A 24,547-nucleotide genomic window follows, 5' to 3' on the forward strand; every position below is an offset into this window, starting at 1 on the left:
GTTGGCATGGCCCTGGACTCTCACAGCGAGTTCCATCCCGTTGGTGTTTCTCACAGCCTTGCTGCCAAACTCTGTGGGCTGGGAAGCAGCTGGGAATGTAAATACGCCCTTGTTATTAATTTTCTCACTCTGTTTATCCTGTGGGACAGAGATGGCTTCAGTCCGGGAAAAACCTCGGAGACATGTGTGTCCCGTTAAAGCTAACAGCACGTGGGAAACAGACAGGCCCTTTGCAACTCCCCTTGGCCTTACTCAGGACAGGCCCTGGACAAGCCCTGGCTATACAAGGGCGACAGGTCATTCTCAGGGGTGGGGGCAGCAGGGAGGGAGCTGAGGGGAGGGGAGGAGAGGAGGATATTCCCCAGAGAGGTCCCAGGCAGGATTTCTGAGAGATTTTATTCACATCTTTTGGTTTATCTTTTCTCCCCGTTCTTCCTCCAGGGCGGTTAGACATTGACACCATCGCTGAGGTCAGTGGTCACGTGTAGGGCCAGACTGGGTACAAATGGCACATTCACTCCCTCAGCGCTGACCCTCCGACAGTGCCCACTCCCTCAGCACTGACCCTCCGACAGTGCGGCACTCCCTCAGCACTGACCCTCAGACAGTGCCCACACCCTCAGCACTGACCCTCCAACAGTGTCCACTCCCTCAGCACTGACCCGCCGACAGTGCCCACTCCCTCAGCACTGACCCTCCGACAGTGCCCACCCCCTCAGCGCTGACCCGCCGACAGTGCCCACCCCCTCAGCGCTGACCCTCCGACAGTGCCCACTCCCTCAGCGCTGACCCGCCGACAGTGCCCACTCCCTCAGCACTGACCCTCCTACAGTGCGGCACGCCCTCAGCGCAGACCCTCCAACAGTGCCCACCCCCTCAGCGCTGACCCTCCAACAGTGCGGCAGTCCCTCAGCACTGACCCTCCGACAGGACCCACTCCCTCAGCACTGACCCTCCGACAGAGTCCACTCCCTCAGCACTGACCCTCCCGACAGTGCGGCACTCCCTCAGCACTGACCCTCAGACAGTGCCCACACCCTCAGCACTGACCCTCCAACAGTGCCCACTCCCTAGGTGCTGACCCTCTGACAGTGCCCACTCCCTAAGGAATGACCCTCCGACAGTGCGGCACTCTTTCAGCACTGACCCTCCGACAGCGCCCACTCCCTCAGCACTGACCCTCCGACAGTGCGGCACTCCCTCAGTGCTGACCCTCCGACAGTGCCCACTCCCTCAGTACTGACCCTCCACAGTGCCCACTCCCTCAGTACTGACCCTCCGACAGTGCGGCACTCTTTCAGCACTGACCCTCCGACAGCGCCCACTCCCTCAGCACTGACCCTCCGACAGTGCGGCACTCCCTCAGTGCTGACCCTCCGACAGTGCGGCACTCCCTCAGTGCTGACCCTCCGACAGTGCCTGCTCCCTCAGTACTGACCCTCCGACAGTGCGGCACTCCCTCAGCACTAACCCTCCGACAGTGTGGCCCTCCCTCAGCGCTGACCCTCCGACAGTGCCCACTCCCTCAGCACTGACCTTCCGACAGTGCGGCACTCCCTCAGTGCTGACCCTCCGACAGTGCCCACTCCCTCAGTACTGACCCTCCGACAGTGCGGCACTCCCTCAGCGCTGACCCTCCAACAGTGTGGCCCTCCCTCAGCACTGACCCTCTGACAGTGCTCATTCCCTCAGCACTGACTCTCCGACAGTGCCCACTCCCTCAGCACTGACCCTCCGACAGTGCCCACTCCCTCAGCACTGACCCTCCGACAGTGCCCACTCTCCCAGCACTGACCCGCCGACAGTGCCCACCCCCTCAGCGCTGACCCTCCGACAGTGCCCACTCCCCTCAGCGCTGACCCGCCGACAGTGCCCACTCCCCCAGCGCTGACCCTCCGACAGTGCCCACTCCCCTAGCGCTGACCCTCTGACAGTGCCCACTCCCTCAGCGCTGATCCTGAGATTAGCGGGAGGGTTACTGAGGGGCAGCTATAATAATGTGGGGTTCGAGGCTCGTGCTGATCAGAATACCTCACTGCTGCAGTCCCCAGCTGTTTTATTGAGAGTTTGCTATCGAGTGTGTTTACTTTTCAAGATCCGGACTGGAATGGTTACACAGATGGAACAAATAGATGTTTTTATGAGAGAGGGACAGAGTGAAAGGGAGACTGAGACAGAGGGAGAGAAGAGGCATGTCCCAGATGGCAGTGTTCCGATCTGAATGTGTTGTGCCAAACACAGCCGCAGATTTAGTGGGAGGCTGTGAGAATTGAGATGTGAGTGTGAGCTGTGTGTGGGGTCTGATGTCTGAGGGAGGCCTGATTAAACTCTCAAGTCATGACAAAACAGGACTTGTAAACACCAGCCTGCCTACCCTGCACGTAATCCTGCACCAGCCCGGAGCCAGGGAACACATTTTTCCCTTTCTGCGCATTTCCCCCCTGTCAGTGTCCCCTTTATCCACACTGCCCCCCTGTCAGTGTCCCCTTTATCCACACTGTCCCCCTGTCAGTGTCCCCTTTATCCACACTGCCCCCCTGTCAGTGTCCCCTTTATCCACACTGCCCCACTGTCAGTGTCCCCTTTATCCACACTGTCCCCCTGTCAGTGTCCCCTTTATCCACACTGTCCCCCCTGTCAGTGTCCCCTTTATCCACACTGCCCCCTCTGTCAGTGTCCCCTTTATCCACACTGCCCCACTGTCAGTGTCCCCTTTATCCACACTGTCCCCCTGTCAGTGTCCCCTTTATCCACACTGTCCCCCTGTCAGTGTCCCCTTTATCCACACTGCCCCCCCTGTCAGTGTCCCCTTTATCCACACTGTCCCCCCCGTCAGTGTCCCCTTTATCCACACTGTCCCCCCCGTCAGTGTCCCCTTTATCCACACTGCCCCCCCATCAGTGTCCCCTTTATCCACACTGCCCCCCCGTCAGTGTCCCCTTTATCCACACTGTCCCCCCCTGTCAGTGTCCCCTTTATCCACACTGCCCCCCCATCAGTGTCCCCTTTATCCACACTGCCCCCCCGTCAGTGTCCCCTTTATCCACACTGTCCCCCCCTGTCAGTGTCCCCTTTATCCACACTGTCCCCCTGTCAGTGTCCCCTTTATCCACACTGCCCCCCTGTCAGTGTCCCCTTTATCCACACTGCCCCCCTGTCAGTGTCCCCTTTATCCACACTGTCCCCCCCTGTCAGTGTCCCCTTTATCCACACTGCCCCCCCCCCCCCGGCAGTGTCCCCTTTATCCACACTGCCCCCCCTGTCAGTGTCCCCTTTATCCACACTGTCCCCCTGTCAGTGTCTCCTTTATCCACACTGCCCCCCCTGTCAGTGTCCCCTTTATCCACACTGTCCCCCTGTCAGTGTCCCCTTTATCCACACTGCCCCCCCTGTCAGTGTCCCCTTTATCCACACTGTCCCCCTGTCAGTGTCCCCTTTATCCACACTGCCCCCCCTGTCAGTGTCCCCTTTATCCACACTGCCCCCCTGTCAGTGTCTCCTTTATCCACATTGCCCCCCTGTCAGTGTCTCCTTTATCCACACTGCCCCCCTGTCAGTGTCCCCTTTATCCACATTGCCCCCCTGTCAGTGTCTCCTTTATCCACACTGCCCCCCTGTCAGTGTCCCCTTTATCCACACTGCCCCCCTGTCAGTGTCCCCTTTATCCACACTGCCCCCCCCCCCGGCAGTGTCCCCTTTATCCACACTGCCCCCCCTGTCAGTGTCCCCTTTATCCACACTGTCCCCCTGTCAGTGTCTCCTTTATCCACACTGTCCCCCTGTCAGTGTCCCCTTTATCCACACTGCCCCCCTGTCAGTGTCCCCTTTATCCACACTGTCCCCCCCTGTCAGTGTCCCCTTTATCCACACTGCCCCCCCCCCCCCGGCAGTGTCCCCTTTATCCACACTGCCCCCCCTGTCAGTGTCCCCTTTATCCACACTGTCCCCCTGTCAGTGTCTCCTTTATCCACACTGTCCCCCCCTGTCAGTGTCCCCTTTATCCACACTGCCCCCCTGTCAGTGTCCCCTTTATCCACACTGTCCCCCCCTGTCAGTGTCCCCTTTATCCACACTGCCCCCCCCCCCGGCAGTGTCCCCTTTATCCACACTGCCCCCCCTGTCAGTGTCCCCTTTATCCACACTGTCCCCCTGTCAGTGTCCCCTTTATCCACACTGCCCCCCCTGTCAGTGTCCCCTTTATCCACACTGCCCCCCCGTCAGTGTCCCCTTTATCCACACTGCCCCCCCGTCAGTGTCCCCTTTATCCACACTGCCCCCCCGTCAGTGTCCCCTTTATCCACACTGCCCCCCCTGTCAGTGTCCCCTTTATCCACACTGTCCCCCTGTCAGTGTCCCCTTTATCCACACTGTCCCCCCCGTCAGTGTCCCCTTTATCCACACTGCCCCCCCTGTCAGTGTCCCCTTTATCCACACTGCCCCCCTGTCAGTGTCTCCTTTATCCACACTGCCCCCCCGTCAGTGTCCCCTTTATCCACACTGCCCCCCTGTCAGTGTCCCCTTTATCCACACTGCCCCCCTGTCAGTGTCCCCTTTATCCACACTGCCCCCCTGTCAGTGTCCCCTTTATCCACACTGCCCCCCCTGTCAGTGTCCCCTTTATCCACACTGCCCCCCTGTCAGTGTCCCCTTTATCCACACTACCCCCGTCAGTGTCCCCTTTATCCACACTGCCCCCCCAGTCAGTGTCCCCTTTATCCACACTGCCCCCCCAGTCAGTGTCCCCTTTATCCACACTGCCCCTCTGTCAGTGTCCCCTTTATCCACACTGTCCCCCTGTCAGTGTCCCCTTTATCCACACTGCCCCCCTGTCAGTGTACCCTTTATCCACACTGCCCCACTGTCAGTGTCCCCTTTATCCACACTGCCCCCCCGTCAGTGTCCCCTTTATCCACACTGCCCCCCTGTCAGTGTCCCCTTTATCCACACTGCTCCGCTGTCAGTGTCCCCTTTATCCACACTGCCCCCCCGTCAGTGTCCCCTTTATCCACACTGCCCCCCCCGTCAGTGTTCCCTTTATCCACACTGCCCCCCCGTCAGTGTCCCCTTTATCCACACTGCCCCCCCGTCAGTGTCCCCTTTATCCACACTGCCCCCCCCCGTCAGTGTCCCCTTTATCCACACTGCCCCCCTGTCAGTGTCCCCTTTATCCACACTGCCCCCCCTGTCAGTGTACCCTTTATCCACACTGCCCCCCCGTCAGTGTCCCCTTTATCCACACTGCCCCCCCGTCAGTGTCCCCTTTATCCACACTGTCCCCCCGTCAGTGTCCCCTTTATCCACACTGCCCCCCCGTCAGTGTCCCCTTTATCCACACTGTCCCCCCCTGTCAGTGTCCCCTTTATCCACACTGTCCCCCCCTGTCAGTGTCCCCTTTATCCACACTGCCCCCCCCCCCCCCGGCAGTGTCCCCTTTATCCACACTGCCCCCCCTGTCAGTGTCCCCTTTATCCACACTGTCCCCCTGTCAGTGTCCCCTTTATCCACACTGCCCCCCCGTCAGTGTCCCCTTTATCCACACTGCCCCCCCGTCAGTGTCCCCTTTATCCACACTGCCCCCCTGTCAGTGTCCCCTTTATCCACACTGCCCCCCCGTCAGTGTCCCCTTTATCCACACTGCCCCCCCTGTCAGTGTCCCCTTTATCCACACTGTCCCCCCCGTCAGTGTCCCCTTTATCCACACTGCCCCCCCTGTCAGTGTCCCCTTTATCCACACTGCCCCCCTGTCAGTGTCTCCTTTATCCACACTGCCCCCCCGTCAGTGTCCCCTTTATCCACACTGCCCCCCCAGTCAGTGTCCCCTTTATCCACACTGTCCCCCTGTCAGTGTCCCCTTTATCCACACTGCCCCCCTGTCAGTGTCCCCTTTATCCACACTGCCCCCCCGTCAGTGTCCCCTTTATCCACACTGCCCCCCTGTCAGTGTCCCCTTTATCCACACTGACCCCCTGTCAGTGTCTCCTTTATCCACACTGCCCCCCTGTCAGTGTCCCCTTTATCCACACTGCCCCCCTGTCAGTGTCCCCTTTATCCACACTGTCCCCCCCGTCAGTGTACCCTTTATCCACACTGCCCCCCCGTCAGTGTCCCCTTTATCCACACTGCCCCCCCCCCCCGGCAGTGTCCCCTTTATCCACACTGCCCCCCTGTCAGTGTCCCCTTTATCCACACTGCCCCCCTGTCAGTGTCCCCTTTATCCACACTGCCCCCCCGTCAGTGTCTCCTTTATCCACACTGCCCCCCCGTCAGTGTCTCCTTTATCCACACTGCCCCCCTGTCAGTGTCCCCTTTATCCACATTGCCCCCCTGTCAGTGTCCCCTTTATCCACACTGCCCCCCTGTCAGTGTCCCCTTTATCCACACTGCCCCCCCTGTCAGTGTCCCCTTTATCCACACTGCCCCCCTGTCAGTGTCCCCTTTATCCACACTACCCCCGTCAGTGTCCCCTTTATCCACACTGCCCCCCCAGTCAGTGTCCCCTTTATCCACACTGCCCCTCTGTCAGTGTTCCCTTTATCCACACTGCCCCCCCGTCAGTGTCCCCTTTATCCACACTGCCCCCCCGTCAGTGTCCCCTTTATCCACACTGCCCCCCCCCGTCAGTGTCCCCTTTATCCACACTGCCCCCCCGTCAGTGTTCCCTTTATCCACACTGCCCCCCTGTCAGTGTCCCCTTTATCCACACTGCCCCCCCTGTCAGTGTACCCTTTATCCACACTGTCCCCCCCGTCAGTGTCCCCTTTATCCACACTGTCCCCCCCTGTCAGTGTCCCCTTTATCCACACTGTCCCCCCCGTCAGTGTCCCCTTTATCCACACTGCCCCCCCTGTCAGTGTCCCCTTTATCCACACTGTCCCCCCCGTCAGTGTCCCCTTTATCCACACTGCCCCCCCGTCAGTGTTCCCTTTATCCACACTGCCCCCCTGTCAGTGTTCCCTTTATCCACACTGCCCCCCTGTCAGTGTCCCCTTTATCCACACTGCCCCCCCGTCAGTGTCCCCTTTATCCATACTGCCCCCCCTGTCAGTGTTCCCTTTATCCACACTGCCCCCCCGTCAGTGTCCCCTTTATCCACACTGCCCCCCCGTCAGTGTCCCCTTTATCCACACTGTCCCCCCCTGTCAGTGTCCCCTTTATCCACACTGTCCCCCCCGTCAGTGTCCCCTTTATCCACACTGCCCCCCTGTCAGTGTCCCCTTTATCCACACTGCCCCCCCGTGTCAGTGTCCCCTTTATCCACACTGCCCCCCCGTGTCAGTGACCCCTTTATCCACACTGCTCCCCCGTCAGTGTCCCCTTTATCCACACTGCCCCCCCCCTGTCAGTGTCCCCTTTATCCACACTGCTCCCCTGTCAGTGTCCCCTTTATCCACACTGCTCCCCCGTCAGTGACCCCTTTATCCACACTGCCCCCCCCGTCAGTGTCCCCTTTATCCACACTGCCCCCCCCCCCTGTCAGTGTCCCCTTTATCCACACTGCCCCCCCCGTGTCAGTGTCCCCTTTATCCACACTGCCCCCCTGTCAGTGTCCCCTTTATCCATACTGCCCCCCCCGTCAGTGTCCCCTTTATCCACACTGCCCCCCCGTCAGCGTCCCCTTTATCTGTCTGTCCCCCCCGTCAGCGTCCCCTTTATCCACACTGCCCCCCCCCCCCATTACACGTGGCTGTGTTGAAATGAGTAACGTGATGTATCTCTGTTTTTCTCTCTCTCCCACCTCTCTTCCTCTTTCATCTTCTCACCCCCAAACCCGCCCCCCCCCGCTGCTGCAGTGAGGAAGGAGCAGCGGTGTGAGTTGAATTGTCGACCCTCAGGATACCGTTTCTATGTCCGTCACGCAGACCGGGTGCAGGATGGGACACCGTGTGAAGCTAACTCCACGGACGTGTGTGTGGGCGGTCAGTGTCTGGTGAGTACCCCCTGCCTCCAGCCCCCTACACCCCCTCCCTATCCCTGTCACCCCCTCCAGCACCCACACCCCCTCCCTATCTCCGTCACCCCCTCCCATCCCCTGAAACCCCTCCCTATCTCTGTTACCCCCTCCAGCCCCTACACCCCCTCCCTATGTCTGTCACCCCCTACACCCCCTCCCTATCTCCATCACCCCCTCCAGCCCCTACCCCCTCCCCTATCTCCGTCACCCCCTCCAGCCCCTACACCCCCTCCCTATCTCCATCACCCCCTCCAGCACCTACACCCCCTCCCTATCTCTGTCACCCCCTCCAGCCCCTACACCCCCTCCCTATCTCCGTCACCCCCTCCAGCCCCTACACCCCCTCCCTATCTCCGTCACCCCCTCCAGCCCCTACACCCCCTCCCTATCTCCGTCACCTCCTCCAGCCCCTACACCCCCTCCCTATCTCTGTCACCCCCTCCAGACCCTACACCCCCTCCCTATCTCTGTCAGCCCCTACACCCCCTCCCTATCTCCGTCACCCCCTCCAGCCCCTACACCCCCTCCCTATCTCCGTCACCTCCTCCAGCCCCTACACCCCCTCCCTATCTCTGTCACCCCCTCCAGCCCCTACACCCCCTCCCTATCTCTGTCACCTCCTCCAGCCCCTACACCCCCTCCCTATCTCTGTCACCCCCTCCAGCCCCTACACCCCCCCCCTCCCTATCTCTGTCACCCCCTCCAGCCCCTACACCCCCTCCCTATCTCTGTCACCTCCTCCAGCCCCTCTCACTCTCTCTCTCTCTCTCTCTCTCTGACACACATACTCCATTTCTGTCGCTATCTCTCTCCCTCTCTCTCACATTCCCCCCCCCGTCTCTCTCACATGCATGCTCTGTGTCTCTCACATCCTCTCTATCCCTCCCTCCCTTTCTCACTCTCTCTGTCACGCATGCCTGCTCTCTCTTTCTCTCTCCCTTTCACACACTGTCTCTCTCTCTCTCTCTCACTTGTGCGCGGCACACACACTCACTCATTCCGACTGTCTCTCTCTCTCTCTCTCTCACTTGTGCGCGGCACACACTCTCACTCATTCCGACTGTCTCTCTCTCTCTCTCTCTCTCTCTCTCACTTGTGCGCGGCACACACACTCACTCATTCCGACTGTCTCTCTCTCTCTCTCTCTCTCTCTCTCACTTGTGCGCGGCACACACACTCACTCATTCCGACTGTCTCTCTCTCTCTCTCTGTCCCTCCCTTTCTCTCTCACAGACGGCGGGCTGTGATGGCACTCTGGGTTCGGGAACGAGGCCTGACCGTTGTGGAGTGTGTGGAGGGGATGGTTCCTCCTGTGAGCTGGTTTTCGGGCTGTTTGAGGATTCCCAGGTCAACGTCGGTTACCATCGGATCATTTCCATTCCGGCCGGAGCCACCAGGATCAACGTAACGGAGGCAGCCCGCAGTCGGAACTACCTGGGTGGGTATCCTGAGCTGGCAGTGTGGAGGGAGTTGGGGGAGAGGTAGGGGGCCGGTATTCGCCATGTTGACTGACCGATGCTCTGGCCATTGCCCCCACAGCCCTGAGGAGTCACTCAGGCCACTCGATCATCAACGGGAATTGGGCGATCGATAGGCCAGGCCAGTACGAGGGAGCAGGAACCACTTTCACCTACGTCCGGCCGTCGGAGGGCACTGTCGGGGAGAGGGTCCACGCTATGGGCCCCACCACTGAACCCATCGAGGTTTACGTGAGTGTCCGGGGGGGGAGGGGGAAGGCCCAACAAGGCTTACGGGTCAACTACACAGCACACCCTGTCCCCAGCACCACCCCCCCCCCCCCCCGAAAACACACCTCCCATCGCTCCACACAACATGACTCCCCCACCCCCTCAACACACCTCCCCCCACCCCCTCGACACACCTCCCCCCTCCCCCCTCAACACACCTCCACCCACCCCCTCGACACACCTCCCCCCACCCCCTCAACACACCTCCCCACCCCCTCAACACACCTCCCCACTCCCCCCTCAACACACCTGCCCCCACCCCCTCGACACATCTCCCCCCACCCCCTCGACACACCTCCCCCCACCCCCTCGACACACCTCCCCCCACCCCCTCAACACACCTCCCCCCACCCCCTCAACACACCTCTCCACTCCCCCCTCAACACACCTGCCCCCACCCCCTCAACACACCTCCCCACTCCCCCCTCAACACATCTCCCCCACCCCCTCAACACACCTCCCCCCACCCCCTCAACACACCTCCCCACTCCCCCCTCAACACACCTGCCCCCACCCCCTCAACACACCTCCCCCCACCCCCTCAACACATCTCCCCCACCCCCTCAACACACCTCCCCCCACCCCCTCAACACACCTGCCCCCGCCCCCTCGACACACCTCCCCCTCAACCCACCTCCCCCCTCCCCCCACAACACACCTCCCCACCACCTCGACACAGCTTCCCCCACCCCGTCAACACATCTCCCCTCACCCCCACAACACACCTCCCCCCACCCCTCAATACAGCTCCCCCCACCCCTCAACACACACTCCCCCTTCCCCCTCAACACACCTCCCCCTCCCCCTCAACACACCTCACCCCTCCCCCCCCTCACACACCTCCCCCCCACCACCTCAACATGCCTCCCCCACCCCCTCATCACACCTCCCCCTTCCTCCTCAACACACTTCTCTCCCCACCCCCTCAACATGCCTCCCCCACCCCCTCATCACACCTCCCCCCACCCCCTCAACACACCTCCCCCTTCCCCCTCAACACACCTCCCCCTTCCCCCTCAACACACCTGCCCCCACCCCCTCAACACACCTCCCCCCACCCCCTCAACACATCTCCCCCACCCCCTCAACACACCTCCCCCCACCCCCTCAACACACCTGCCCCCGCCCCCTCGACACACCTCCCCCTCAACCCACCTCCCCCCTCCCCCCACAACACACCTCCCCACCACCTCGACACAGCTTCCCCCACCCCGTCAACACATCTCCCCTCACCCCCACAACACACCTCCCCCCTCAATACAGCTCCCCCCACCCCTCAACACACCTCCCCCTTCCCCCTCAACACACCTCCCCCTCCCCCTCAACACACCTCACCCCTCCCCCCTCAACACACCTCCCCCCCACCACCTCAACATGCCTCCCCCACCCCCTCATCACACCTCCCCCTTCCTCCTCAACACACTTCTCTCCCCACCCCCTCAACATGCCTCCCCCACCCCCTCATCACACCTCCCCCCACCCCCTCAACACACCTCCCCCTTCCCCCTCAACACACCTCCCCCTTCCCCCTCAACACACCTCTCCCCACACCCACAATCACCTCCCCCCATCCCCACAACACACTTCATCCCACAACACACCCCCTCAACACGCCTGTCCGCTCCCCCCATAACACACATCTCCTCCCTACCCCACAACAAAACTGCCCCCCCAATCCTTCAACACACCTCCTCCCACAACACACCTTCACCACCCCCTCAACACACTTCCCCCTTCCTCCCCCACCCATAAACATTGTACAGTTAGGCATCCACCGTGCTGACCTCCCCTGGCCCCTGACCGGGACACACACTGCAGGGGATGGCGGGTTGTGGATGTGGGCAGGGACCTGATGTAGAGAGTGTTTGACGGGTGGGTGGGGTAAGGAAGCTTTATTCTGTATGTAACCCTGTCCCTGTCCTGGGAGTGTGTGATGGGGGACGGTGTAGAGGGAGCTTTACTCTGCATCTAACCCTGTGCTGTCCTTGTCATAGAATTATAGAGATGTACAGCACGGAAACAGACCCTTCGGTCCAACCTGTCCATGCTGACCAGATATCCCAACCCAATCTAGTCCCACCTGCCAGCACCCGGCCCATATCCCTCCAAACCCTTCCTATTCATATACCCATCCAGATGCCTCTTAAATGTTGCAATTATACCAGCCCCCACCACTTCCTCTGGCAGCTCATTCCATACACGTACCACCCTCTGTGTGAAAAAGTTGCCCCTTAGGTCTCTTTTATATCTTTCCCCTCTCACCCTAAACCTATGCCCCTCTAGTTCTGGACTCCCCCACCCCAGGGAAAAGACTTTGCCTATTTATCCTATCCATGCCCCTCATAATTTTGTAAACCTCTATAAGGTCACCCCTCAGCCTCCGACGCTCCAGGGAAAACAGCCCCAGCCTGTTCAGCCTCTCCCTGTAGCTCAGACCCTCCAACCCTGGCAACATCCTTGTAAATCTTTTCTGAACCCTTTCAAGTTTCACAACATCTTTCCGATAGGAAGGAGACCGGAATTGCACACAATATTCCAACAGTGGCCTAACCAATGTCCTGTACAGCCGCAACATGACCTCCCAACTCCTGTACTCAATGCTCTGACCAATAAATGAAAGCATACCAAACACCGCCTTCACTATCCTATCTACCTGCGACTCCACTTTCAAGGAGCTATGAACCTGCATTCCAAGGTCTCTTTGTTCAGCAACACTCCCTAGGACCTTACCATTAAGTGGATAAGTCCTGCTAAGATTTGCTTTCCCAAAATGCAGCACCTCACATTTATCTGAATTAAACTCCATCTGCCACTCCTCAGCCCATTGGCCCATCTGGTCCAGATCCTGTTGTAATCTGAGGTAACCCTCTTCGCTGTCCACTACACCTCCAATTTTGGTGTTCTGGGAGTGTTGGTTAGTGACAGTGTAGAGGAAGCTTTACTCTGTTTCTAACCTCATGCTGTCCCAGGGAGTGTTTGATGGAGGAGGGCAGTGTAGAGGGAGCTTTACTCTGTATCTAACCCCGTACTGTTCCTGTCCTGGGAGTGTTGATGGGGGCATGGGGGAAGTGTGTAGAGGAAGCTTTACTCTGCATTTAACCCCATGTGTCTCTGTCCCTGGGAGTGTTTGATGGGGGGACAGACAGTGTAGAGAGAGCTTTACTCTGTATCTAACCCTGTGCTGTCCCTGTCCTGGGAGTGTTTGATGTGGGACAGTCTAGAGAGAGCTTTACTCTGTATCTAACCCCGTGCTGTCCCTGGGAGTGTTTGATGGGGGACAGTGTAGAGGGAGCTTTACTATGTATCTAACCCCGTGTGTCTCTGTCCCTGGGAGTGTTTGATGTGAGGACAGTGTAGAGGGAGCTTTACTCTGTATCTAACCCTGTGTTGTCCCTGTCCTGGGAGTGTTTGATGGGGGACAGTGTAGAGGGAGCTTTACTTCCACATATTAATGTTTTTTTTATTTCAGATGATCTTCCAACAGGATAATCCTGGGATTCACTATCAATTTGTCCTCCCTGTGGAGAAGCCCACTCCTCCCCAGGCAATTCCCCACCTTCCCAGCCAGACACACAGTAAGAAACAGCGGAAAATTGGGATGTGATACTGTCTGGGAGGTGGATGTGTAGCCGTGTGTCTGTGTTATTGGTCAACTTCATCTCTGTGGACGCTCCGTCCTCCCCAAAACCCTGCAGGAATGTGCCTGAGCCCCATCGAAACTGCAGCTCACATTGCACACATACTCCCAGTATGGGACTGACGAAGTCAGAGGGTCAGAGCTAAGGGGGTGGCATCGTCAGAGGGTCAGTGCTGAGGGGGTAGGCACTGTCGGAGGGTCAGCGCTAAGGAGGTGGGCACTGTCGGAGGGTCAGTGCTGAGGGAGTGGGCACTGTCAGAGGGTCAGTGCTGAGGGAGTGGGCACTGTCGAAGGGTCAGTACTGAGAGGGTGGGCACTGTCGGAGGGTCAGTGCTGTGGGAGTGGGCACTGTTGGAGGGTCAGTGCTGAGGGAGTGGGCCCTGTCGGGGGGGTCAATGCTGAGGGAGTGTGCCCTGTCGGAGGGTCAGCGCTGAGGGAGTGGGCACTGTCGGAGGGTCAGTGCTGAGGGAGTGGGCCCCGTCGGAGGGTCAGTGCTGAGGGAGTGGACACTGTCGGAGGGTCAGTGCTGAGGGAGTGGGCCCTGTCGGAGGGTCAGTGCTGAGGGAGTGGACACTGTCGGAGGGTCAGTGCTGAGGGAGTGGGCACTGTCGGAGGGTCAGTGCTGAGGGAGTGGGCCCTGTCGGAGGGTCAGTGCTGAGGGAGTGGACCCTGTCGGAGGGTCAGTGCTGTGGGAGTGGGCCCTGTCGGAGGGTCAGTGCTGTGGGAGCTGATATGTTTGTGATGGATGGAGCGAGCTTGGGTTGCCTTATTGATCTGTTGACCCTTGTGTCCCATTGTTCACGGTTTGACTTGGTTCTGCCTTCCTTTTGCCCCCTCCCAGCCAGCCCCCAGAGAACCGGAGACCTGAGGGACGTCTCAGCATTGTCCAGCATCCCGGCTGTTAGCCACCGAGGCACACACCGCACCATCCCCAATCCCCCCAGGGTCCGCGGTGGGCAGCGTGACCGTCGCCTGCAGGTTTATCACACCGACGCACAGGAGGATCCCGCGCTGGCTCTGCCGATTTACCGCTGGACGTCCCAGAGTCTGACTGAGTGTTCGGTCTCCTGTGGGAAAGGTGCGTGCAGGGGGAGCAGGACTGACCGAGGCACTTTCTCCAAGACGTTTGTCATCAGGACACCTGGCAAGAGTGCCGAGCCTCTGCTGCGTGTCACCCACACAGAAAAGGGTGGCGATGAGCTGACTCGGATCAGCCCTTCGTACCGCCATGGGGGACAGGATGACTCCCTGCGTAACCGGGTATCCCTCTGCTGTTCCCCACATCATTGCTGCAATGGTTAGAAATTTGGCATTCTTGCCGTGGTGTCCTGACCAACGCAAGTAGGAATGTGTCTCCCTTGGGTGGCACGGTGGCACAGTGGTTAGCACTGCTGCCTCACAGCGCCAGCGACCCGGGTTCAATTCCCGCCTCAGGCGACTGACTGTGTGGAGTTTGCACGTTCTCCCCGTGTCTGTGTGGGTTTCCTCCGGGTGCTCCAGTTTCCTCCCACAATCCAAAGATGTGCGGGTCAGGTGAGTTGGCCATGCTAAATTGCCTGTAGTGTTAGGTAAGGGGTAAATGTAGGGGTATGGGTGGGTTGCGCTTCGGCGGGTCGGTGTGGACTTGTTGGGCCGAAGGGCCTGTTTCCAAACTGTAAGTAATCTAATCTTCCAGGCAGCGTCTTGACTGGGATCTGTGGGGAAAGGACAACACGGTGAGATGTGTGAGGGTGGATCCTTGGAGGATTGTGAGACAATTGACTATACCCCTGCCGTCTCTCTCTCTCTCTCTCTCTCTCTCTCTCTCTGTGTCTGCAGGGTTCCAGTACCCGACCTTCCGCTGCCTGGCCCAGGATACCCAGGAGTTAGTGTCAGAGGCCCTTTGTGACTCAGCATCCAAACCTGCAAGTGTGGCCCAGTCCTGTAACACCCAGCCCTGCCCTGCTTTGTAAGTATTCACACCCTGAGGTCACCTCTTCCTCTGCACAACCTTCCTCCAACGGACAGCCATGAGGCACTCGTGCTCTCCCAGACCACAGGGCCATTGTGTTGCCCCGGGCAGCGCTCGCTCTCTCTCTCGGTGCAGCCTGAGACTTCAGACCTACGCCCGGAATGGACTTGGGCTGGTGCTGGGCCACTCTGTACCGTTTTGGCACTCAGTGGGAAACGGAATACAATGTCACTCAACACGAACCTGGGAATGTGATCCCAGACCCAACTGCGCAAGTCCGACTGTGCCACACACGGGGAGATAGAGGCCCGACAGCATTCTGACTGAGTTTAAACTAATCTAAACACCCAGCATGGTTACAAACCAGAATCTAATCCAGGGGTTTGGGGGGGATTTATATACAGAATAACCTGTACCCGGCAGGGAGTTACAGCCCGGAATCTAATCGAGGGGTTTATATACAGAATAACCTGTACCCGGCAGGGAGTTACAGCCCGGAATCTAATCGAGGGGTTTATATACAGAATAACCTGTACCCGGGAGGGAGTTACAGCCCGGAATCTAATCGAGGGGTTTATATACAGAATAACCTGTACCCGGCAGGGAGTTACAGCCCGGAATCTAATCGAGGGGTTTATATACAGAATAACCTGTACCCGGCAGGGAGTTACAGACCGGAATCTAATCGAGGGGTTTATATACAGAATAACCTGTACCGGGGAGGGAGTTACAGACCGGAATCTAATCGAGGGGTTTATATACAGAATAACCTGTACCGGGGAGGGAGTTACAGACCGGAATCTAATCGAGGGGTTTATATACAGAATAACCTGTACCCGGGAGGGAGTTACAGCCCGGAATCTAATCGAGGGGTTTATATACAGAATAACCTGTACCCGGGAGGGAGTTACAGACCGGAATCTAATCGAGGGGTTTATATACAGAATAACCTGTACCCGGGAGGGAGTTACAGACCGGAATCTAATCGAGGGGTTTATATACAGAATAACCTGTACCCGGGAGGGAGTTACAGACCGGAATCTAATCGAGGGGTTTATATACAGAATAACCTGTACCGGGGAGGGAGTTACAGACCGGAATCTAATCGAGGGGTTTATATACAGAATAACCTGTACCCGGGAGGGAGTTACAGACCGGAATCTAATCGAGGGGTTTATATACAGAATAACCTGTACCCGGGAGAGAGTTACAGACCGGAATCTAATCGAGGGGTTTATATACAGAATAAGCTGTACCCGGGAGGGAGTTACAGACCGGAATCTAATCGAGGGGTTTATATACAGAATAACCTGTACCCGGGAGGGAGTTACAGCCCGGAATCTAATCGTGGGGTTTATATACAGAATAACCTGTACCCGGGAGGGAGTTACAGCCCGGAATCTAATCGAGGGGTTTATATACAGAATAACCTGTACCCGGGAGGGAGTTACAGACCGGAATCTAATCGAGGGGTTTATATACAGAATAATCTGTACCCGGGAGGGAGTTACAGCCCGGAATCTAATCGTGGGGTTTATATACAGAATAACCTGTACCCGGGAGGGAGTTACAGACCGGAATCTAATCGAGGGGTTTATATACAGAATAATCTGTACCCGGGAGGGAGTTACAGCCCGGAATCTAATCGAGGGGTTTATATACAGAATAATCTGTACCCGGGAGGGAGTTACAGCCCGGAATCTAATCGAGGGGTTTATATACAGAATAACCTGTACCCGGGAGGGAGTTACAGCCCGGAATCTAATCGAGGGGTTTATATACAGAATAACCTGTACCGGGGAGAGGGTTCCAGGCTGGAATCTAATTGAGGGGATGGGTTTGGGGGGTGTGGGGGGTGAGTTGTATATCCAATGACAGTGTCTGATTGTCTCTCCCTGTCGTGTTGGTCCCTGTATTCCAGCTGGAGTGTGGGTTCCTGGTCCCAATGCAGTAAGAGCTGTGGGAAGGGCATTTACCATCGGCAGGTGCTGTGTCGTCAGGCCTACGCAAACCGCACCGTGGCAGTTCACCCACGTCACTGTGCCCACCTGGAGAAACCCAACACCACCCAGCCTTGTGAGACCCGACCCTGTACCCACTGGCAGATCCAAACGGACTGGGAATCGGTAACTACAGCACTACATCGGGACGTACCTCCAGCTGGTTTCGTCAATCACTGCCTATACACCCCGCCCCAGCTCTGTCACCCCCTCCAGCCCCCTACACCCCCTCCCTATCCCTGTCACCCCCTCCAGCCCCTACACCCCCACCCTATCCCTGTCACCTCCTCCAGCCCCTACACCCCCTCCCTATCCCTGTCACCCCCTCCAGCCCCTACACCCCCTCCCTATCCCTGTCACCCCCCTCCAGCCCCTACACCCCCTCCCTATCCCTGTCACCCCCTCCAGCCCCTACACCCCCTCCCTATCCCTGTCACCCCCCTCCAGCCCCTACACCCCCCTCCCTATCCCTGTCACCCCCCTCCAGCCCCTACACCCCCTCCCTATCTCTGTCACCCCCTCCAGTCCCAGTTCTCCCCAGTTATTCCCCCCCTCATCCACTCCCCGTGGGAGCGAGCCCCCCATTCTCTCCCCCCACTCCCTATGGGAGCGAGTCCCCCATTCTCTCCCACCCTCACTTCCCTGACGGGGGCACGGTGCAGCCCTGCTCTCTGCCCTGTACGTATTCCCCTGCCACAGGGTCCATTCGTGCCCGCGTCCCACCCTGCCCTGGGGTGAGTAGCTGACCCCTCGGCCCCTCCCCGGCCTGCCAAGCCCCTCTGTTCACGCCGGTCCGTCTGTGCCTACAGTGTTCTGTGCCGTGCGGAGTGGGACAGAGGAAGAGAAGCATCCGCTGCGTCAGTAACCAGGGCAACGTGGTGGGTGAGGGAGAGTGCAGCGCCAAGCAGAAACCCACCGACAGTGAGGCCTGTGACATGGGCCCCTGTGTGACCAGCTGGTTCTACACCGACTGGAGCCACAAGGTGAGTTGGGGGCTGGAGGGGTGGGCACCGGGGGAGTGTGTGGCAGGCTGCTTCTCCGGGCACACTCGATTCCCGCTCAGTCACTCGGACCTTCACCCTGGGTTTCAGTGAACACCCGATACCGTCCAGGACAACGCAGACCCCTCTAGACCAGCACCATGCCCCCTCCCTCCCTCCCTCCCTCACTGACGCTCAGTAGCAGCAGCGTGGACCGTCCACACGGAATTCACCAAAGACCCTCGGACAGCACCTTCCCAAACCCGCCGCGACTTCCGCCTGGAGCAGCAGATACACGGGAACACCACCCCCTGCTGCAAGTCCCCCTCCGAGCCCCTCAGCTCGGGAATATTTCGGCCGTTCCTTCAGGGCCAGAATCCTGGAATTCCCTCCCTGAGGGACGGCGCACGGCAGGTGGATTGCAGATGGCAGCTCACCCCCCCACCCACCCACCAATGAATCGAATTGAACCTGGTGCTGGGAGGGCCAACAGGACCAGGGCAGTAAGCGCTGGCCCCCCGTCAGTGACCCACACCCCCGCACCCCCCCCGGATTGAACTCGTTTCCAATTCTGCATTTTCAGGAGTGAACTTAAATTCCTCCAAGGGGCCCTGGTGGGAGATTGGACCTGGATCCCTGAGAATGTTTAGTCTTGGTCTTGGTGTTGCCAAACCTAACCAGTCTGCTATGTCTCCCAGTGAGGTTGGGGTGGGGGTGGGGTGGGTTGGGTTGGGGTGGGTTGGGTTGAGGTGGGTTGGGTTGAGGTGGGGTGGGTTGGGTTGGGTTGGGGTGGGTTGGTGGGGGTGGGTTGGGTTGGGGTGGGGGGGGTTGAGGGTGGGGTGGGGTGGGGGTGGGGTGGGTTGGGTTGGGTTGGGGTGGGGTGGGGTGGGGGGGGGGTGGAGTGGGGGTGGGGGTGGTGTCGTTGACCTGACGGGGAAGGATGTGTCTCTCCTCAGCTGGGGGTCAAACGCTCACCAGAGGTGGGTTGACGGAAACTGACCCCCACCAGCCCCAGCCCCCCCCCCCCCCCAGGCTGTGGACTGGCTAGTCTCCCAGAGTTGGGGGGGAATGGGCTCTTCAACAAGGAGGGCAGGGTTCCCATCTCCCACTGGGGGAGGGTGTGGACTGGGAGAGGGATGGAGACAGACCACCTGGGGGGTCTCAGAGGGTTTGGGGGAGGGGGTGTTGCTGTAGGAACTCCCAGGGGCCTGGTGGGGGCGGGGTGGGGGTGGGGTGGAGGGAGGATGGCATTGGGAGTGGGGAGGGCACAGGATGGAAAATGGGGCTGGGAGATTCTCCCAAAGGGGAGTGGGGGTGAGGAAAAGGGGGGGCCGGTGGGTCCCAGAGGGATTGCGGGGTGAGGGGGGTGGGAATTGGAGGTGGAGAGGGGTAGAAGAGACACTCTCGACCTTAAGAGGGTTCCTGCTGATGCCCATCATTGACAGTTTTTTTTCCCCTTGTGCGACCCCACCCTTCCCCCGGGCTCTCCCTCCCCTGTTCCCCCCCACCCCCCCCGGGCTCTCCCTCCCTCCCTCCCTCCCCTGTTCCCCCCCACCCCCCGGGCTCTCCCTCCCCCTCCCCCGGGGCTCCCCTCTGTTACAGTGCTCCGTGGACTGTGGCCTCGGGATACAGAAGCGTTCCGTGGTCTGTTTGAACAACGAAATCGAGGAACATTCGGCGAGCAGCTGCGAGGGTCCGAGACCCCCCGACAGCAGGGCATGTACCCGGCCACACTGCCCCCGGCAGCTCCAGTGGTACGCCAGTCCCTGGAACGAGGTGGGTGCCTTGTGGTGGCGGGGGTAAGGATCAGTCAGGACGGGAGTCACTGGGGTAACGGAGAATGAGGCTAAAGGAGATGGAGTGGGACCGACAGGGGGAGATATGTCTGCACCCAGAGAGTGGGGGCGCCTGAGGGGTCCTCTAGCACAGAGAGAAGGGATAGGGAGGGGGTGTAGGGGCTGGAGGGGGTGATAGAGATAGGGAGGGGGTGTAGGGGGCTGGAGGGGGTGATAGAGATAGGGAGGGGGTGTAGGGGGCTGGAGGGGGTGACAGAGATAGGGAGGGGGTGTAGGGGGCTGGAGGGGGTGATAGAGATAGGGAGGGGGTGTAGGGGCTGGAGGGGGTGACAGAGATAGGGAGGGGGTGTAGGGGCTGGAGGGGGTGATAGAGATAGGGAGGGGGTGTAGGGGGCTGGAGGGGGTGACAGAGATAGGGAGGGGGTGTAGGGGCTGGAGGGGGTGACAGAGATAGGGAGGGGGTGTAGGGCTGGAGGGGGTGACAGAGATAGGGAGGGGTGTAGGGGCTGGAGGGGGTGACAGAGATAGGGAGGGGGTGTAGGGGCTGGAGGGGGTGACAGAGATAGGGAGGGGGTGTAGGGGCTGGAGGGGTGACAGAGATAGGGAGGGGGTGTAGGAGCTAGAGGGGGTGACAGATAGGGAGGGGGTGTAGGGGCTGGAGGGGGTGACAGAGATAGGGAGGGGGTGTAGGGGCTGGAGGGGGTGATAGAGATAGGGAGGGGGTGTAGGGGGCTGGAGGGGTGACAGAGATAGGGAGGGGGTGTAGGGGGCTGGAGGGGGTGACAGAGATAGGGAGGGGGTGTAGGGGGCTGGAGGGGGTGACAGAGATAGGGAGGGGTGTAGGGGCTGGAGGGGTGACAGAGATAGGGAGGGGGTGTAGGAGCTAGAGGGGGTGACAGATAGGGAGGGGGTGTAGGGGCTGGAGGGGGTGACAGATATAGGGAGGGGGTGTAGGGGCTGGAGGGGGTGACAGAGATAGGGAGGGGGTGTAGGGGCTGGCGGGGGTGACAGAGATAGGGAGGGGTGTAGGAGCTAGAGGGGGTGACAGATAGGGAGGGGGTGTAGGGGATAGAGGGGGTGACAGAGATAGGGAGGGGGTGTAGGGGGCTGGAGGGGGTGACAGGGATAGGGAGGGGGTGTAGGGGGCTGGAGGGGGTGACAGAGATAGGGAGGGGGTGTAGGGGGCTGGAGGGGGTGATAGAGATAGGGAGGGGGTGTAGGGGGCTGGGGGGGGTGACAGAGATAGGGAGGGGGTGTAGGGGGCTGGAGGGGGTGATAGAGATAGGGAGGGGGTGTAGGGGGCTGGAGGGGGTGACAGAGATAGGGAGGGGGTGTAGGGGGCTGGAGGGGGTGACAGAGATAGGGAGGGGGTGTAGGGGGCTGGAGGGGTGACAGAGATAGGGAGGGGGTGTAGGGGGCTGGAGGGGTGACAGAGATAGGGAGGGGGTGTAGGGGGCTGGAGGGGGTGACAGAGATAGGGAGGGGGTGTAGGGGGCTGGAGGGGGTGATAGAGATAGGGAGGGGGTGTAGGGGGCTGAGGGGGTGACAGAGATAGGGAGGGGGTGTAGGGGGCTGGAGGGGGTGACAGAGATAGGGAGGGGGTGTAGGGGCTGGAGGGGGTGACAGAGATAGGGAGGGGGTGTAGGAGCTAGAGGGGGTGACAGATAGGGAGGGGGTGTAGGGGCTGGAGGGGGTGACAGATATAGGGAGGGGGTGTAGGGGCTGGAGGGGGTGACAGAGATAGGGAGGGGGTGTAGGGGCTGGAGGGGGTGACAGAGATAGGGAGGGGGTGTAGGAGCTAGAGGGGGTGACAGATAGGGAGGGGGTGTAGGGGATGGAGGGGGTGACAGAGATAGGGAGGGGGTGTAGGAGCTAGAGGGGGTGACAGAGATAGGGAGGGGGTGTAGGGGGCTGGAGGGGGTGACAGGGATAGGGAGGGGGTGTAGGGGGCTGGAGGGGTGACAGAGATAGGGAGGGGGTGTAGGGGATGGAGGGGGTGACAGAGATAGGGAGGGGGTGCAGGGGGCTAGAGGGGGTGACAGAGATAAGGAGGGGGTGTAGGGAGGCGGTTCCTCCACATTTGCCTCACTGTCTGTTCTTTCCCCCTTGCAGTGTCCTGTTCACTGTGGGAACGCGACTCAGAATCGAGACCTCATCTGCGTCATCAAAGTGGGGAACAATTTCACTGTGATGGCGCCGGCAGAGTGCGCTCACCTGGAGAAGCCTCCCTCGGTGCGGCCGTGCAGCGCGGGTGCGTGTGGCCCTCGCTGGTTCACCACGGACTGGAGCGAGGTGAGTCCTGACCTGGGTCCCCCTGTGGTCGAGGGAGGGTGAGCCGGATGGATAGGGGTGGGGTGGTGGGGTCCACATTGTGGCTAGGATTGTCACCTCCATTGGGGAGGGGCACACCGTCACATTTGCTGCAGACGTCCCTCAGGGTAGGGGTGTCCTGGGCCCTTCTGACCTGCCCCTCCCCACAGCTCACCTGAACCCCACCCTCCGTAGAACAGAGCATGCCTCAGTCCTCCACTCAAGAGTTTGAGGGTCTCGAGGGACGTGGCTGCTGTAGCGTCCATTGGTTCAGGTAACCAAGCCCCCTTGCGCTGTCTGCCCACCCCCCCATGCGCCCCCACCAAGTCCCTTCACCTCCCCCTGACTGAAGGAGGGTGGTTGGAGTACACCTCATCACTGTTTCAGGGAGAGGGGTGACGAGGGCGTCTTGCGAGGAGGGATAGCGGAGGGTCAGGAGGGGAGGGGAGGGGGTAGGAACGACGGGCGGGTGGGCAACGTGAGGGAGGGAGTTCACTGGTTTCCGTGCCCCCCCCCACAGTGTTCCAAGTCCTGCATGGGAGGAGTCCAAGCGAGGGAGGTGCGATGCCTGGACGATGGCGGCTTTCCCAGCAACCTTTGCAACGAGGCCCAGAGACCCAGTGACCAGAGGATCTGCCACAGCCACCCCTGCATCCCGGATCTTGGTGAGTGGGGGGTGGGGCTGGGGGGGAGAGGGGTGCGGGGGGGTGGGGTGGAGTGGGGGGAAGGGATGAGGGGGGTGGGGTGGGGGGGAGTTGGCGTGCGGGGTTGGTGGGGGGAGCCGGGGGGGAAAGGGTGGGGGGGCGTGGAGGGGTGAGAGTGGGTGGTTGGGTGGGGTTGGGTGGGGTGAGGTGGGGGTGGGTGAGGGTGGGGGGGTTGTAGGGAAAAGGGTGAGACTCTCTCCCCTGGCTGCCATGGTTCCAGTCCCTGATGGTCAACAGGCCATTCAGCCCCTCTCCTCCAGCCTGTTACACAGAGACAGGAGGCCATTCAGCCCCTCTCCTCCAGCCTGTTACACAGAGACAGGAGGCCATTCAGCCCCTCCTCCTCCAGCCTGTTACACAGGAACAGGAGGCCATTCAGCCCCTCCTCCTCCAGCCTGTTACACAGGGACAGGAGGCCATTCAGCCCCTCCTCCTCCAGCCTGTTACACAGGGACAGGAGGCCATTCAACCCCTCCTCCTCCAGCCTGTTACACAGGGACAGGAGGCCATTCAGCCCCTCCCCCTCCAGCCTGTTACACAGGGACAGGAGGCCATTCAGCCCTGTCTCTTGAGCCTGTTACAGAGACAGGAGGAGGCCATTCTGGCATGCCTGAGCAAGGCAAAATGCTGTCCCCTTGATGAAATGTCCGCACGCCGGTCCCAAAGACAGAGCTAACGCTGTGTTTTATTTTCTCTTTGTCCCTGCCCACCCCACCCCAGATGAAAACTGCAAGGACAAGTACTACAACTGTCAGGTGGTGGTTCAGGCCCGCCTCTGCGTCTACTCCTACTACAAGAATGTCTGCTGTGCGGCCTGCACACACGCTGAGCGCCGAGCCTCAGACCCACGAGGACGCCACGCTCCAGGAAGGGGCCGGGGAACCTGAGGATCCTCCCCTCATCCTCCTCCCCTCCACCCTCCCCACCCACTCGTCCACCACCACCCTCCGTATAGTCACAGACCCCCCCCAAGCCGAGAGCCATCGGGCAACTGACGCCATCCCTCCCGGGCTCTGCCGTCGCCCATGGCAACCGACTAGGCCTCAGGCATGGCGGGCAGCCTGCACAGCTGCTTCCCCTCAGACACAACACTTTGGTATCCCTCGGGGGGGGGGGCGATGTACACGGGTCAGGGCCGTCTTTAAATCCAGTCTTATTTATTATCTCCATCACCCCCTCCAGCCCCTACACCCCCTCCCTATCTCTGTCACCCCCTCCAGCCCCTACACCCCCTCCCTATCTCTGTCACCCCCTCCAGCCCCTACACCCCCCCTCCCTATCTCTGTCACCCCCTCCAGCCCCTACACCCCCTCCCTATCTTTGTCACCTCCTCCAGCCCCTACACCCCCTCCCTATCTCTGTCACCTCCTCCATCCCCCTACACCCCCTGCCTATCTCCGTCATCCCCTCCAAACCCTACACCCTCTCCTTATCTCTCTCACTCACCCCCTCCAGCCCCTACACCCCCTC

General features: G+C 60.0%; 1 protein-coding gene across 1 annotated transcript; it reads left to right on the plus strand.

Annotated features, from left to right (window-relative positions):
* Positions 1–6: 6 nt before the first annotated feature.
* On the plus strand, positions 7–24,342 carry LOC132805522 (thrombospondin type-1 domain-containing protein 4-like). The gene is made up of 13 exons (XM_060820633.1): positions 7–97; positions 7,791–7,927; positions 9,185–9,389; positions 9,491–9,660; positions 13,169–13,274; positions 14,178–14,414; positions 15,155–15,284; positions 17,209–17,413; positions 18,097–18,270; positions 19,870–20,043; positions 22,176–22,355; positions 22,894–23,038; positions 23,798–24,342. Exons 1-13 carry the CDS (start codon positions 7–9, stop codon positions 23,962–23,964), a joined length of 2,121 nt encoding a protein of 706 aa, XP_060676616.1. The 3' UTR covers positions 23,965–24,342.
* Positions 24,343–24,547: the final 205 nt, after the last annotated feature.

This window comes from Hemiscyllium ocellatum, chromosome 50 (assembly GCF_020745735.1).
Source record: "Hemiscyllium ocellatum isolate sHemOce1 chromosome 50, sHemOce1.pat.X.cur, whole genome shotgun sequence".
In the NCBI taxonomy this organism is placed as follows: domain Eukaryota; kingdom Metazoa; phylum Chordata; class Chondrichthyes; order Orectolobiformes; family Hemiscylliidae; genus Hemiscyllium; species Hemiscyllium ocellatum.

Bases quoted from the DNA above. Each gene is read 5' to 3' on its own strand.
- LOC132805522 (XM_060820633.1), top strand. From the start codon at position 7: ATGGCCCTGGACTCTCACAGCGAGTTCCATCCCGTTGGTGTTTCTCAC. The intron at 9,661-13,168 runs GTGAGTGTCCGG...TTTTTATTTCAG, and splicing joins CTGAACCCATCGAGGTTTAC to ATGATCTTCCAACAGGATAA. The intron at 18,271-19,869 runs GTGAGTTGGGGG...CCTCTGTTACAG, and splicing joins ACACCGACTGGAGCCACAAG to TGCTCCGTGGACTGTGGCCT.